The 17,157-nt window shown below is 36.1% G+C and overlaps 1 protein-coding gene across 3 annotated transcripts in view; it reads left to right on the forward strand.

Annotated features, from left to right (window-relative positions):
- The first annotated feature begins 290 nt into the window (after positions 1-290).
- Positions 291-17,157, forward strand: part of CPLANE1 (ciliogenesis and planar polarity effector 1) — a 57,429-nt gene continuing 40,562 nt past the window's right edge. For 2 of the 3 annotated variants that reach the window (XM_026087191.1, XM_026087193.1), the window contains exons 1-15: positions 291-330; positions 2,677-2,817; positions 3,656-3,791; positions 3,985-4,104; positions 4,896-5,128; positions 5,474-5,580; positions 6,888-7,044; positions 7,873-7,976; positions 8,101-8,283; positions 10,120-10,369; positions 11,451-11,603; positions 12,569-13,329; positions 14,141-14,325; positions 15,907-15,987; positions 16,895-17,059. In XM_026087191.1, the coding sequence (XP_025942976.1) occupies positions 2,731-2,817; positions 3,656-3,791; positions 3,985-4,104; positions 4,896-5,128; positions 5,474-5,580; positions 6,888-7,044; positions 7,873-7,976; positions 8,101-8,283; positions 10,120-10,369; positions 11,451-11,603; positions 12,569-13,329; positions 14,141-14,325; positions 15,907-15,987; positions 16,895-17,059 (2,722 nt within the window). In that variant the 5' untranslated portion in view covers positions 291-330; positions 2,677-2,730. Of the gene's footprint in view, positions 331-2,676; positions 2,818-3,655; positions 3,792-3,984; positions 4,105-4,895; positions 5,129-5,473; positions 5,581-6,887; positions 7,045-7,872; positions 7,977-8,100; positions 8,284-10,119; positions 10,370-11,450; positions 11,604-12,568; positions 13,330-14,140; positions 14,326-15,906; positions 15,988-16,891; positions 17,060-17,157 lie in introns of all 3 variants that reach the window. The other variant, XM_026087192.1, reaches the window with a different exon arrangement.

Raw genomic sequence — 17,157 nt, forward strand, 5'->3', positions numbered from 1 at the left:
GCTCCGGGCGATCCTGCTGCGGACGCGCCACCTGCCCGGAGTCAGCTCACGCAGTACCGTGACCAGCCAGGTAATGTTAAACTCCCGAAACGCCGGAGATCTCTACCCTGCCCCCCCCCCCCCCCGAAGCCGGCGGGTTCAGGAGCCAGGGGCAGAGGGAAGCCGCAGCCTGAGCCCGGGGAGAAAAGCGGRGCCCCGCCGCCGTGCTTGGGGGGGGAGAACGAGACGATGGCACCGCGACGGGCGGAGCCCGCGCCTGCGCACTGCGCTCCCCTCGCCCCGCCCCGGCCGTTGGCTCGGCGGCCGTTGGCAGCCGTTGGAGGCGACGCGGTGAGTGCGGCCCGGGCGGCGCCGGGGCCCGGCGGGGGCTGCGCGGTCGGTGCTGCCGGGTGACGTGGCGGCCCTTCGGCGCCCCAGCTTTGCCGCCGGTGGCGAGGCGGTGCCGGGCAGCGAGGAGGGCCCGCGCGGTCCCGCTTTGTCTGCGCCCCGAGGGCCGGGGATGAGCCTGAGACCGCCCCTGCTTTTGCCTGTGGCAAAAGCGCTGCTGGGATTCGCGCGGTTGGCTCCTGAGGAGGGGGACAGGCCTGTGCCCCCCGCTCCCCCGCGCAGTGGGGAGCGGCTCGCTGCGAGGGCTGTGTGCCCCTGCGAGCAGCAAGGTGCAAAAACTGCCTGACACGTGAGGCAGCAGCCTAGCAGCCGTGCCCGGACCTCCTCGGTTGTGTGGCGTGCCGTGTGGGTCGCCCCGGGGCGGGAGGTGACTCCTGGGGAGGAAATTTTCTCAGTCCTCTTTCTGCTCCCTGGCCCGTTCTTTCATTACACAAGTGCTGCCGGCCCCCAGATCTCACCAGGCTTTCATCTTCTCCTCCTTTACTTGCCTTGTTTTCTCAGGTGCATGTAAGTTTTACCTGCATAAGCACTGTTTATGCTTTTCATTCTGAAGAATTGATAAAAATATTGCCCTTTTGGTACCTGGGGACTAGCATGTGACTTGCTGACTTGAAGTTCAAGTTCATAAATATGGAGTCTGGAAAGATACTGGTGGTATCGGCTCATTTGGCATGTACCAAGAAGCTTCCTTTAGTAAATTATGCATCAGGAAAGCAGTTCAGGGATTGTTTGGAAGCTGACCCAGTGGAAGGGCTGTCATTTAACACGGTRTGCAGTGTGCTGTCAGGGACTGTGTGTCAGCAGGTGTAAGACCTCCAGCACTGCCAACATCCTCACTTTCAGTACCGTGGAATGCTAATAGGCATCTCACGATCCATCATATGGTTTCACATTCTGACCGACACAGCCACAAACCTAAGTGAAAAGTGTACTTTGGTTTGTTAACTACTGCTAGAAAGAGAGCATGACAAAACTAGCACGCTACATATTTTTGTTTTCTGGGGATGCTGGTTCAAGAACTTGAGCTCAGAGTCTAAAATCATCGTGGTGGTTAGCTCTGCAAAGATTCCCTTTCGAATGCTGAAGCAGTGAACTGTAACATTCTTCCTGGAGGGAGAGAAAAAACCTGAGTTGCAGCTGCTAGAAGGGTATAATGAGTCATGGTTTTGTAATGCTAATGTTTATATTAATATCCATATAATATTAAGATGAAAATGAGATTCCACACACAAAATAGTCTATTCTCTTTATGTGTGAAAGATTAGTTCAGCATATAATCTGAAGAAATTCCCTAACTGAAGCATATCCAGAATGGGTTTGACTGTTTCAAAATACAAATTGTAATGTTATATGTATATAGTGTATGAAGCTACATTGTAGAGCTTGATATTCTGTAGTCTGGTTCCTGTAATAAGTATAACTGAATAGAAATACAGGTCGTCTTTGGATATAAGTGCATGTTTTATTTTCAGGGGTTTTTTAAGTATTTTTTATGTTTTTCCATAATGTTGTTGCCTGCCCTATGACTTACTCTGTATGCTTTTCTTTCTCTCTTACATCTTTTCTTGTGGGAAGGTAAAAATGGTTGCTACATCATTTTTTTTCAGAATTAGGTTACTTATTTAAATTAAGCAGATACACTGCAAAAGTCTTCAGTGAGCTATAGCATTGCCAATTTTAAGCGAGYTTGACATATTAGTATGGCAGTTCTGGTATACATGAATTACTTTGCATATTCCTGACATCTAGGAATGTTGCTTGATATTTAAATATTTAAGTGGTATTTAAAAATGTAGTTAACTATATTTTGTCAATATTTAGTTAACCATATTGATTGAATAGTTTTAGTCAACTGGAAACTGTGCTGTTTGTGAGCTAATAAAAATTATTTAAGTGTTAAAATGTTATATATAAGAGCAGATACCYTCCAATATGCTGCACCCTTTAAAAGTGCTAGTGCCAGTTTTTGCATACAGTATGAAGAAAATAAGCCTTTTGGAGCAGAGGAAGTAGGCAGCTGGGGGTTAGAGGTGGGTGCTGAGAGGTTGCTTGAGAAAACTTTCTCTTCTGTTACTGGAACAAGCATGTAACCTGCATGGCTGAACTGCAAATATTCTGTGGGCTGTGCAACTATTAATAGCTATCTAAGCTTAGTTTGGAAATGTAGATAAATATCCATTCTCTTTGTGTTTAGCGGGAAGCTGCTGTAGTTAAGAGTGTTTGTCCTGATTCCTACACTCTACCCTCCACCAAAATAATAAAAACATTTTTTTTTCCAATTCTTTATAGGTATGTTGAAAAGCAACCATTTGTTTTTCTCTCTTATGGTTACTAAGGGGTTTAATGAGAATGGAGATTAAACTAGACGTTCTCATCTCTACATGTATCAAACAAAGCAAGCCATGGCCTCGCATCTCCTGGATTGGACAGGTGAGATGAGTGAAATTTTATTTAAATCTGCAAAGAATAGATATGTTTTAATCATGTAAAACTTGCTTAACACTTCTTTTTTTATGGGGGAGTTAGGAAAGCTTCAGGAGATGGTTTCAAACTACTACATTTAGGMGTTATTGAGATAAATGGCTAATTTTACTATGTTTTTGACTTCAGGCCAGAGATTCAAAATTGCTCAGATACACAATGAAAAGTTTTGTTTGTTTGTTTTTTCCAAAACRTGTTCTTTACTTGATTATGTTGTTATTTTGAAAGCACTAGTTTAAAGTACATCTTTGGAAATTGTGAACAAAAGTCATTTTCCCATTCTTTGCTGCATCCATTGAAAGGCATRCTTTCTTATGCACTTTTGATAACGTGAGACTAGACTTTTTTCTTCTCTTTTAATGTATGATTTGAGTTTAAATAGGTAACCATTAAAGGCCCAGTCCTTCCATTGTAATCAGTGACAAAAATATCACTGAATTCAGTAGTGCAGGAAGAGATAACTAGAGTCTAATCTTGCATTAGTTGCCAGCTAGTTCAGCTGAAGTACTTTGAAGAACTTTTTACTAATGATTGTAAGTGTGGCCTACTAGTTTAAAACTTGACCAAATTCTGCATCAGTTTAGGTTGATGCTAGATATGATGTTGTACTGTAAAGTGACTGTGCAGAAGATTGTGCAGAATTAATATGGCAATTGCAGTAATAACTTTTCTTTTTTTCATTATTTTTCCCTGTCACTCTAACATTTTTTGTCTATATATTATTTTGCAGGCAAATATAGAAAATAGCATTTTAAAAAATTAGATACTCTTCTTTTTCTTTAAACAGGAAAAAGAGGCTATTTTTCTTCTAGATGATAAACATATAAATGAAATTAACCTGGCATCAGGGAGGACAAAGAAGAAAATACCTCGGCTGCAGTCATTGCTAAAAAATGTAGTCGTCTTAACAACATCAAGAAATGGTTAAGTATTAATATCTCATGTGTTACAGAATCAAATTATTTTATTTGTAATTCTAGAAGTTTAGAAAGATACAATATCCAAAGAATTTGCCAGTTCAGTTTCAGCTGTAGAACTGTGACCAAAATGAAGGGAAGTGATTTTAAATACTTAACAATAATACAGTTCTAAACACCTCTCTAACGATGAATACAGGTGCTTGGTTGGCAGGAATACTTACAACAGGAGAACTATTTCTTTGGAATAAAGATCAAGACTTCTTGAAAATCGTGCCAGCAATTGAAGAGTCTAGGAAGGCTGTTTTAGCAGCACAAGGTAGGGCTTTTTTCACTGTGTCCCGTTGAAAATTGAGTAGAGGCAAAGTGTTTTCCCTCTTGTTATTAGATGTTATTACATAAGTAAAAGCTATATTTTTATGTTGTTTTACATATGTATGATTTATGTGCTACCTAAGCTTTGACAGATGTCCTTTTTGTCATTTAAATGATACATTTTTGAATTCTCAAAGCTCCTGTAAACAATAATTCAATTTTAAATACAGTACGTCTTTATTTTGTAATACAACTTAAAGCAGRTGTACACTTGATTTAAGCCATATATGCTTCATTTTAAGTTTATTCTGTAAGTATTTTTCAATGACAAATGCTACTTGGAAAGAATACTGTAAAGGCTTGAACCTGTAAACTTTGCATAAAATACTGTCTTGTATTAGATAATCTCACTAATATCATGTTGCAAAGTGAAATATTGTACAAGCAATTCCGTCATTTCAGTGAAGATCAGTAGTGCATTTAGGAGCTGAAGGTAATAGATAAGTAGAGCACTTACGCATTTATTCATAGTTCTCATGAAAGGCTTCAAGATTTCAAGAAAGACCATCTCAGGGAAGGCTTACGTAAAATTCATAAAATGCATAAAAAGGGGGATCCAGTCTGACATTACCACTGCAAAAGGTCTGCTACTAGTGGTGAAGTTTGGAAATGTAAGATCTTTAACATGGAAGCTTGGATTTGTTGTGACTGAGAAGAAGGAAATTTCCTTTCATTTTAAAATATAAATCCAACAGAAAAGGAGAAACTATTCAGATGCATTGTTATTTTTTCCAGAGTGCTTGATGCGATTGTGCTTGTATATATCTGGAGATGGCAGAAAGGTACTATTCACTACTCCTACGGCATGCATCTTTCTATGGGAGAGCACAGAACATGAAAATACATACTATTCTAAAAATTCTTCAATGGCTGGGCGTTGGACGCAAATTTTGCCTGATGCATCCATCATGTTGCCTTCCACTGATGAAAAAGAAACTGGAGTGCATGCTGCTTTCATACAAAATGAGGTAAAAAAATAAGCCCTAAAGCAATACGTCTCATCTCTTAAGTAAATTGGAGCCTCAGAAGCTACAGTGAGTTCTGATAGTTACGTCTTTGGTGTTGTGTGTAGACCTAATTGTTCAGTTCATATTAGGTTTAATGACAGCATAAGAACGGCCAAACTGGATCAGACCAAAGTTCTTCTAGCCCAGTATCTTCTTGCCTGCCTTTACGTTCCTGAATGACAACATAATGTTGTTTAATTTGAATTGTCATAGCTATTGAGCTAAATACATAAGTCATTAAACAGAAAACTGTGCGTAATCAGGGTTTTGATTGTTTTTTTTGTTTGTGTGATTGTTTTCCTCCAGATACTGGGTGATTGCTGTTTGTGCACTTTTGTGTTCTACTCTGGAGAATGCTTGGTGCTCACATTTTTGGCTCTCCGATGGCATGAAAATAGCCTCAGATGTGTTAGGTGAGTTCAAAGCTATTTGAAATTATGTTAGTTTAAGAGGAAGAGTTTATTATAAAGTGCTTCAGAGTCAGGTTTCAAAGCTGCATATCGACACATGCTATTCACATTAATATACAGTTAGCTAATGGTTACAAACACCTATCTATATTTGCATATGTACCTTCATAGCTTGCATCACACTATGTATCTGTACATGGACAAAACGGTAATTCTCAAGTATTTAAATGTGGTGAATGCAACAGCATTTATATATGTATTCCATAGTTCATTAGTAAAAAATGGTTTACACCTAAATAAAACTGAATGTATTTATCATAATATATATGCGAGTATCTATACATACCTGTGCCTGCACACAGATGTATTTGTTGCTGTCAGGAGGTTTTTTGAATAGCGCTAATAGATTCTCCTTTTCTTGTTTTTCTCATATTACTAGTGCATGCTATGTGGCTTTGAGTACCCATATATCTCTTTCTCTTCTTTATTATGAATATTCATCTATTGTATTTGTTTTCTGTTCCCTTTGTTATCTCCTACACCTAGGATACATAGATGTATTTATTTTTTTTTAACTGGGATGAGACCATTTACTGATAGAGTTATGCTGATACAACCACTTAAAAATGCAATTGAAAAATGTTTCTGAGTACATGCATAGTCCATTCCTCTTGCTGTGTGAGAAACACCTTTTATGTGAGTTGTAAAGTCTAGGTAGACAACATCCACTGCTCTCCCCTCATTGTAACATTTCTCAACCATATCGCTCAATTTTTTTGTGCCTACCGTCACTCAATCTCATTAKTTACAGTGATATATTTAATTTCTCCATCATAACTTTTCATCTTTATTTTTTATGTTAGTTAGCATTTTTTCAAGTGCAGTCTTACTCTTGTGTTTTCTGTCATGTTTTGAATCTTTACGAATTTTTGTTTAGAGCAGTTAATTTCCATTTTCAAATTCTGAATAGCCTTTTGTTTGTTGATGTTATACTGTCTGATGAGGCTGCTCCTGGCTGGAATATGAATGTCCTAGTTCTATAACATGTATCTGCATTTACTGGGATGTTTTATATGCACAGCCCAAATTTCCATCTCTCAAAAATCATTCTTATCACTTAGATACCATTTTTAAACTCTTGTAAATCCTGAGTACCTTTCATCTATAATGTTGTTGAAGATAACATGATTTCTTTTTTTTTACATGTTTTGTGTGTCCCTGTTTTGGTTGGAATTTTTCTGATGTATGAATCATTCYATTCAGTACTGCTGAATAACCTCTTGCTTTTGTTGTTCTTTTTTGGTATTTAGTTCTTTGCCATATCAGATTCACTGGGTACAGCAGACTTGTTCTCTTGCTAATCTGGTTCCTCAGTGTGTGTCTGTAAAGTCAAGAGGAGCTTTGCTAACCGCATTTGCAAGAGATGGACTTTTACTTGCAGTAGCCATTAATCAAAATGATCCAAAGGTATGAACAATAGACAGTATATCACTTAAGCTAATAGTTCAGTTGGAATGAAGTCTGATAAAAGTGATCCACTGAATTGTTTTAGAAGTGATTTTCAGCAAGGCATTGGATTACATTCATATCAGTATCCACAGCCAAGAAGTCCTGCCCCAACTTGTAATTCTTTGAATGCTGTTATTCRGTTAAGAACTCCATACCAGCCAGTCTTTCATCTATAATCTTCCAGAAGTACAATAAAAAAGAAACTAAATTCAGACATTGTATCTGCAAAGGTTTTGAATGATTCTCAGTCAGGCCTCAGCTGAAGATGGGAAAGAGATTATGGTCCCGCTTCATAAAGGTATTCCTTCTAACAACTCAAGAACACCAAATCTCAGGCCAAATCTTTTTGTATGTTTTAGTGCTACTGATGCCAGGAAATACTGACCAGCCTATGTAATGTTCCAAGAGGAGATGATGCAGTATTTCAGAGCACCAATGCTTATTCACCAATAAGACAGATAAGAGGGATCTTAGATTATTTCTGGGATATTAGGGGGAAAAAAAAACGAAAAAAGACAGAGAGAGAGAGAGAGAGAGAGAGAGAAAAAAAATGCATATAATAAGATTTAATTATTTTTCAAGTTCAGAAATATATGTAAGAGTTAACTAATGCTCTAAATAGTAATGCTGAGTTGTAATGTCACTTTCATATAATGTTTCCAGTACATCAAATTTAATTCATAAATTGCTAATAGAAAGCTTTTTTTTTCTTTTTCTTTTTTTTTTTTTTTTTTTACAATAATTGTATTTTGATACGAACTTTTCCATTGTGCTTTTTCTTTTTAGGCATCTCAGATTTTGTTTTTAAACACGCTGAATTTTGTAACTGTTTCGGGTAGCCTTAAAGGTTGCAGTAGCAAGAATAGCATGGTCCCATCCAAATTTGTCAGGTCAGTAGCTGATATTGTTTCTCCTGTTGCTGTATCCCCCTCCCCTCTTTCCCCCCCAAATTATCCTGACTTTGGTTACAGTGATTTGACAGAGAAATACAAATATTTTCCCTGCACTATTTAGGTCTTATTGGGTTGGCGACATGAGTTGGACTCCTGATAGCCTTTTCTTGGCTTGCATGTTAAAACGTGGATCTTTGATTTTATTGACTTGTATGGGTGAATTGCTGACCTTGATTACTTCAGGCTGCTCTGTAGAATTTGGACCAGCAGAGTTTATTCCATTTCATCCCCTAATAACATACAGGTAAAAGAGTTTGAAAATGTTTATATGTCTTTGTCATATGATCATATCTTACTTTCTAACATATTTTTTACAATTTTAAATAAACTCATCTTTCAAATTCAGTCTTTTGCTTTCCTTGTGTCTTTCTTCTCAATATCTGTTTCTCATTCATAGTTCTCTTCTATTTCTTATAATGGGTTTGCCTGATGAAAAATTGGCATTGTGGCAATGTAAGTATACATTATTTAAGTGACTTTTGGGGCTGTTACATATTTAAGTGTTTATGAAATTCATGATAATTAAAAATACTGTTTTTTTAGTGTAGGAAGAAATCAACTTTATGGAAATGCTAAAAGTATAGATTAATATTAATCCAGTGAGTTTTCCTTATTGACTGTTTAATTTTATTTACAAGACTTCATATCACATTTCTATATCAAATCTTTTAAATAAGATATTTGCATGGACAAAAAATAGTTAGGTATTGAAATACATTTTGGTTATTCCAGGTTCAGATTTTGAAACTGTGGTGTTGGGGTTGCGGGATGGGGGAGGAATAAGTAAAGGAAATCTGATAACACTTTTTTTTTAGCTTAAACTGTAAGATACAAAAAGTAATGCAACTTGAATACCTAGAAGAAACAACATAAAATTTAAACATTACTATATTATTTTAAAAAGTCCTGTTAGAACTGCCTGACTAAAGCCAGATAATGTATAAATGTATTACCCCATGAAACATTCAGATCTTTCCTGGTGTTTGTTTATATACAATATTTTTAAGATGCTTAGTTTCATCATATCTTAGAAATATCTTAAATGTAATCTAGAAATATCTAGACTRTATCTAGTCTTTAGATAATGCATCCATTGCATATTGTTTCTATGGATCACAGTAAAACTAACAAACTTATTTTTACCAGTTATTTTCTTAAGTTAGAATTGATATTTATACAGATGATAAGTGAGCAGAGTCATACATAACTTAAAACAAACTAATATTAAAGAACTAGCATCTTTAATAATCTTTTAAAAGTATCAAGGATTATTGCAACCTTCGATGTACAAAAGTGGACAAAATGTATATATTTACAAAAAAGCATCATAATACCTCTTACACTGGCAGATTGAAAAATCAGATATTGAAATGTATTAAAATATCTTAACTACATTTATTTAATATATGCAGCTCCCTTAGATTTTAAATAATCTACTAACTTTTGGACTATCAGGAAACAGAAAAAAATCAGTTATTGAGCACATTATTTCAAAATATTATGGTGTTAATATTAATATTAGAACACATGCACAGGACAGCTTCCTGAAACTCCAGTCTTTTCGTTGTAAGAAATAGCTTTGGACCTTTTGTGTTTTGATTTAAAATATTTCTGTTAAATGACTGAGCTGATTCTGAAATATTAAGATTCTGACTTCGGGCGTCTTTTTTTCATACATGACTTTATTTGAAGTTACTTAGGAATTTCATCCTGGAAGCACTTCTCATACATTATCGTGCCAGTAGCTCTACTCAGAATACATAAATTTAAGGAAGCCTCTAAAGTTTTGCAGGATGACCACCTTGGATTTGTGCAAGATGTCAGTATTTTTCTGCAGTTGCAACTCTGTGAATTAAAAATAACTTTAAGTATGTTCATATTATTTTCTTAGGAAATATTATATAAATCATATTATTATTTCCAATTTGGCATTAAATTTCTATATCATAATTTTATTATCTAGCTTTTTGTGTAAGTGGTATAAAATGTTCATAAGTTATTTTTACTCTATTCCATTCATGATTTCTGCATATGGTAGTTGCTTCTCATTTTTTTGATGTATCTTTATTTTACTTGCTAGACAGCAGCACTCTTTGTGTCAAGACTCTAGTCAGTCTGTTGGTTCTTCAGCTTCTGAAAGTGACCTTTTGAGACAGAGATTCTCTGTTGCTTCACACTCAAGATTACCCTACCTCATTGTTTCGGATGGATACATGATAACAGTGCTAAGATTTCCTAACAACCTTTCACCATCAGGATTTGTAAGATCCCTTTTGCTTGATTCAACCCAACGGCTTGAAAATATCCGTCAGAATTTCATGAACTGTAAGGTAAAGTTATGGATTCTATTTGTGGGCTTTAAGTAAAAAACTTGATAAGTATAAAAATGCACGATTTTAAACAGAGTACCTTGATTTACTTTATTGTGAAACTTGCATAGATTCCTTTAAATTATACTTTTGTTTTGAAAACACTGAATACACAGTTTTCTCTGAAATTGTTCCTTTGTTTGGGTAGCATTTCAGTGAAATGTAGTAAAGGGGACGGTCTAAATTGTCATTATAAAATCTTTTCAGATAATTTTAAAAGAAATTGAATGGATTTATGTTTCTAGAGAGTTGGATCAGAGCACTGGCAGATATTATGCTACTCTGACCAGTTCATCCTTTCAGAGTGATTCAGAAAGGGTGCTCTAAAACTTCTCTATCTTAGAGAGGTTGCTGCTGTTTTAGAGCAGGCAGCAGCAGCAGTCCCAATGATATTGTGAGCATGTAGCCATTAGGTCCTCAACTGGCATTGTCAATTAAAGCTTGCTAAACCGCTTTTGGTTTTATTTTTCAATCACTTACAAATTGAGCTAAATATGGAAAAAGGGAAACCTTTGAAAGAAGAGGTTTTGCAACTACTACCAACCACCTAACTCCCTAAGATGTAGTAGATATTCAGAGCTTTTGTGTTTGCTAATAGACATTGAATGCCAATTGTCTTCCAGTGGCTATCTGTTTGTATTTTGAATTTTTAGAGATGCATGATATGATGGCATTCATGAATGAGATAGAGTGGACAAGGATTTGAGGACTTAGAGGTGTATTGTTATTAAGAACACAAGAAAGTCCTACATATTTGCAAGCTTGTGGGATCATCTGAGGGATCAAGAAAGCATATTCTTTCAGCATGAAGTAAAATAAAGTTGTCTGGTGTAGAAGAAATACTGCATTCCCAAAGCACGGCCAAATGATAGTTTGTTTCTGTGCAACACATGCCCTCTGACCTGTTCTCTCTTTCTGTCTGGGGTTTTCAAACTGAAGCTTTTTATAGCAGGGACCAGCTTCCTTGTTTTGTTTGGGAAGGATCTGGTTTGTTATTACTAGAGACAAATAACATGTTTTGCATTATTATTGCTTCTTTTAGTCTAARGGGAGACGGCTGTGTTTACAATCACTGTTGTCTTTAAAAGCTAGTCTTTTGAAACACACTCAAAATCAAAGATCCATCTTTCCCACCATTCCAAAATTCCTGGAAGAGGACACAACAGAAATGAGTGAGAAAACCATGGATTTACAGGTATTCAGTAGCATCTTTTACACTTATAATTATGCAAATGATTTGATTTTAAGATGTTCTACATGTAAAGAATTTTTTTTAAATAATATTTTAGGTATATTTGCTCTTACTAAGGATGTTTAAAGTAATTTCGTATTTGGTTAAGTTCTCAATTCTTTATAGGTACGAGAGATGGTTGATTTTTCTCATTTGACACTTTTGTTTTCAAACATCTTACTATTTCTATCAGAAACAATTTAACTTTTTAGAAATACATACTGGTGTACATCTACGTCAGTTTGTTTTAGTTTTAGCTTCACTGTATAATAAAATATAATGTTACACAGATAAGAGCTATGAAGTATAGTAAATATAATATTATTAGTAAATAGTAAATTAGTAAATAATATTATTAGTAAATAAGTTACTTATCCTCAATTTTAGACTTGCGTCAATTCTAAAATCTGAATATGTTTTTAGGTAGAATGGCTCCATGATCAAAGTCATTGTGCAGCCTTTCCCAACTCCATTTCATGCTTTGTCTTTTGATTTGTTTCTCTGATGAAGTTTCTCGTTCTAGGACATGTATCTGAGCTTTTGCTACATGGTTTTAGTACTTTACAGGTATCTGGAAAAAAACACTTCCTCATATTCTATGCTTCTCTTAGTAGTAAAGGACAGGATTTCAGTTTCTGTTTTAGAAACTATTGCTGTGCATACAATGTAATTTTTTTTTTTTTGTTAGGTGATAGATTTCTATCTACAGAACTATTACAAATAACCCTATCTAGGTTTTCACTCTAGATGAAATTGCTAAGGAATTAAATTTACTAGCAATGTAGCTGCCTTATCCAGAATAGCTACACAGGAAATTAATTAAGAATAAAGATTCATATGTGAGACTGACTTGAACTCTAATTCCTTGCAGTCTGTTTTGAGAAAATGGGCTTGAATTAAACTTTATTTTTTGTCTCTGTCTGATTTAGGATTATGAAGAAGAATCAGATGATGAAAAGCAGTTTCAAAATAGCTCGTTCAGCTTCTCTAGCCAAAGAATCAGTTCATTTGTTGGTAAAGCTGATCAAGGTCATTTGGAATTTGCATCAATGTTTGATACTATTCATGCAAAGGATGTTACTGAAGAGAAAGATAACTTATCAGTGGAACTAAATTCTATTCAGAAAAATCTCCTTACTGCATGGCAGATAGGAGTTTCAAAAAATATGCAAGAGAAAGATACTTTGCTGAATTATACAGTAAACTGCTTTACCCATTTTTTCAACATACTGCAGTTCATAAAATGCTCTTCACTAAACCAGGATGCATTTTTAAACAAGTCTGTGAAGAATACTCACTGGATGCATTACGTGTTAAAATATTTTCAGCAGTGTTTAACTCTCCTGTACGGGCATTCAAGAGCCAGTTTGACTGGGCATTTGGCAAAGCTGACTTTACAAACTATAAAACTGATCCTTATTCAGCAACAAGATCAGTTGTTCTCAAAAAACCTTTTGGCATGCTTCTGTCTTTTAAGGATGGTTTCTCACACTCTAAGTAGCATGTGCATACCACAGTATGAGAATTTTTTTGCGTCTTCTGATATTAATAGTCTTGTGGAGCTTGACTCCCTTGTGATGCCTGTTTTCCTAATTCTTGATGAGAGTGCTACTCAGCAATTCAGCTCACTGAAATCTCTGCTCAGAGAGMCCCCTCAAGCAATAAACCATGATGAAAAAACAGAAAAAAGGTATGATTGATCTCTGCATGGAAAAAATATTTGAACTACTATTTTATTTCTTAATTATACAGTAATTATAACATCCTTTTGATTTTATTTCTGTGTCATACTCTGTGGAAAAATCTGACRAACTRTTAAAGCATGCAGATCAGGGCTCAGACCTATAGTTGAATGTAGTTCAGTTATGGGGACTTAACTAATTACTGCCAGTGAGCTGAGAGATAATTGGTGGGCTAGCAACTCCCACCAGGTTGCCTGGTAGTTTAGCATCAGTCCAGGTATTGCAGTTTAAAATGTTTTTACTCACAAGCCTGTTGCAAATCTGAGCTGATACATCTAATAGTACTGTACTGGGCTGCAGGGGCTTGACAGCCCTAGATTTGTGCTCTGCAGTCAGCTTTTTCACTGGCTTTGCTTTTTTCTATGACTCTATTGTTGTATTTTTCATCAATTTAATTTATAAAGACTGTGTTATCTGTTTTGAAGGTTTATCGAGGTGGTTTCATTTCTCTGTTCTTTAGACAGCCACAAATTCATTTTGAAGCCAGCATTTGGGTGCTTGAAGCAGGTTGATTCTTCTGAACATATGTAGGCATAACAATGTTTGGTGATAAAAAAGCAAACACTAGGGCAAAAAATGATTCCTCCYCCCCTTTATTATAGTCAATAGAATTGTTTTTAACATAAAATATAATTTAATTTTTTAGATCCATAATGCAAAATACAAGAAAATATTTTTATCTGCATTATATACAGATAACCAAAAGTAAATTTGCTAACCTTTTAATTTTTTCATAATATTACACTTCTTGAACTACAGGTTGACTGTACTRTGGCAGTTATTATACAAGAAAGTTGTTTGGTATCAAATGCAGCTGAACAGAAAAACATGTAAGAATGCAGATGAAGAGTCTGTTGTCTCATCACTTTTAAGTCATGTTCAAGCAACCCTCCAGTCTTCAGGAGTGACCTTAGAACAACGTTTGAAGCTTAATTCTGTAGCTGGTTAGTACTTTGGAAAGAGCTATAATACTTAGGTATTTGCACTGTTGACTGAATACTAGCTTGCAGATAAGTTGGACCTAATTTTTAATAACTGACTTTATCAGCTTAAATAATTAGTTAATAGCAGGACTTTTCTAAGAATTCCTATCAAAAGTGTTTMTTAAATACTTCGTGTCCCAGTGCGTCTCTGTGGATCGTATTATATCCTTCAGAGCCTGTTGAGCTCTGCTTGTATTAAAAATATGATGTATTAAAAAAATTATATTGACTTCAATTTGATATGCATCACGCCCTAGATTTGAAATTTTTAGAGAATCTGAAAGCAAGATCTGAATCCTGATCTGGTTTGTACAGTCTTATTTCATCTGAGGYGGATGGGCATCACAGTGTGTCTCTTAGAAGATTTCTAAATAGATATCCCTTTTACTTTGTGTGGTCACTGTGGGCACGAACATGTCATGTGTGCATGAATGTAGTCAACTTCAGTTCAGTGTCTAATCTAGCATGACCTGATCTAATAGACGTAATGTAGTATGTTTATTCTGCAAACAGAACGTGGTTACAGCTTCATTTCCTACACATTAGTGCCCTATGTTTACTCTGTCTTCCTTTCCCCTTCCACTATTATAAAGCCAGCTTCCCACTTGTGTCTCCCACCGCAATACTCAGTCTTCTCCATATCACTAATCTCCCTCCCTGGAATGATACTTCTAGCTTGTCCTCATGCATCACTCCATACAATACATTAGCTCCTTCAGATGTCTCTTTGATCACAACAATATATGCAGCTTTCCACCCCTTCCATATGTTCTTTATTTACCTTCTTAAGTTTGCCAAATAGATAACATGCACATTATGGACAATCTAATCACATACACGCTGCTGAGCTTGCCAGCATGTCTCAACTGGCTAGCTGCTAATAAGCAGAATGTGAGTGGCAGACCTGTCCTTGCCTTCCCTTCTGTGGCRGCACTAGTTTTTTATCCTTCTGCTCTGCCCAGGGGCTGTGCTTTTGTAAATTTTTGTTTTATACTATGTCTGGTTTTGTTTTTATTGCTTCCTTTCCCTGTCCCTTTCTCCCTGTCCCTTTCTCCCATTCCATGCAGGAGGAAAAAGAACATGTTTTCTTCAGAGTAGATACTGTCATTATTCATTTATTTATTTCCCCTAACTTTAAGAAATACAAATATATGTGTGATAATCTACTTTTCTGTCAAAGTAGTTTGAAATTGACCAATGGACTAAAAATTGGAATGGGAATAGAGGTGGAGAGGTGGAATTTAGAGAGATGAAATGTGTAATGGTCCATAGACCTGTGGTTTGGAACTGCTTTTACAGTGAAACAAAACATATGTTCAGTTTCCTACGTAGTTTTACAACTATTTTTTACAGTAAACTTATTTCATATCATATGMAATCTGAAAATGGATAAGAGAAAATGCTTTTCCCCATTAATAAATTATTGTGGGTTTTGAATACTGAAGTACCTAACTATGGTTACGTTTATGTGCGTGTGTGTGTGTGCATGTGTAAAACTGACTATGTGAAGCTTTTAACTTGTTGAATGTATGATTTTTAAAGGTGAGGAGAAGTTCCTTTTAGGCTCATACAGAGAATCTGTGGATGCATGGAAAAAATCTCTTTATGAAATCAAAGCAAATGGTAAGAGATAAAATAATCCATTTTTTAGATGTTTGTGTAATCACTTTACATAGTTATACATGATTCTCTGTTGCTCTTCAGAAAGGAAGACAGATTAAAAAAGGATAAAGGATAAAGGATAAAGAAATGATAAAGGATGCATATATGAAATTAAGCTGACTTGAATACAGACCAGTCAAAATTTAACTTGATTGCTCTCTAAGAAAATTCCATGCATTTCTATTTTGACATCAGGGTTTTTTTATGACTATAATGTACTTGGTCCTGAAAAACTTSAAGTAGATTTCTGAGCAAGAAAATAACAGTGAAAGACAGATGAACAAAAATCAATTGTTATGATAATGAAACCAGAAGACTTTGAGTGGTTGGGGAATAAAAAGACTAAAAAGAATCTGTGATGGGAGTTTATGCAGAAGTTGGTTGGAAACAGATATTCCAAAAACTCTTCCCAGGGATCATGAGAATTTTTTTTTTCCTCTGATTGTTAAGATGAGGAATATCTCATTCAGAACCGTGCAGAAAGACTTCAGGGTATTTGAAACCTGGTGGATCCCTAAGCAAATCAGGAGTTAATCTCATTGTCTCAGGCGTCCCTTCTGTAAACACTAGCCTCCCCTGAGCTGTGCTGTCTTTGCTGTGTCTTAACAGTTACACTCTGTGCTTCTCTAGAAGTGAAACTGTTAAGAATGAGCATTGACTCTCTGGTACCTTATAGATTGAAGGAGGATCATATCTCCTAAAATAGCTGCACCTGAGTTCTATTCCCTGTATTACCAGTAGTTTCTCAGAGTATATATTTGTGTAGATGTGTTTTTTGGAGAGGGAGGAAGCCATACTTTCAGACCTGCTATGTCTGTTTTTGTGTTTTTGCTTTCTTTTCTTTCCTTTTTTTTTTCTTTTAATGCAGGAGGAAAAAGAGCACGTTTTCTTCAAAGTAGATACTATCTTGCTATATTATTTTGCCACCTATATCACTATAACTTGTGTGAGGCTCAGGGACTCTGTGATCATCTGGTAGGAGAGATTCTAAGGCGATCGCAGCTCTCAGTAAGGCAGATGGAAATTTTTTCTGGTATGTTTACATGGCGTGAAAGTAGAGGTATAGTAGCATGTGTTAATACTGTTTGGATGACCTAGAGTCTGGTTTCAATGCCTTCATACACACACTTG

The sequence above is a fragment of the Apteryx rowi genome, unplaced genomic scaffold (genome assembly GCF_003343035.1).
Source record: "Apteryx rowi isolate R43461 unplaced genomic scaffold, aptRow1 scaffold_71, whole genome shotgun sequence".
NCBI lineage: Eukaryota > Metazoa > Chordata > Aves > Apterygiformes > Apterygidae > Apteryx > Apteryx rowi.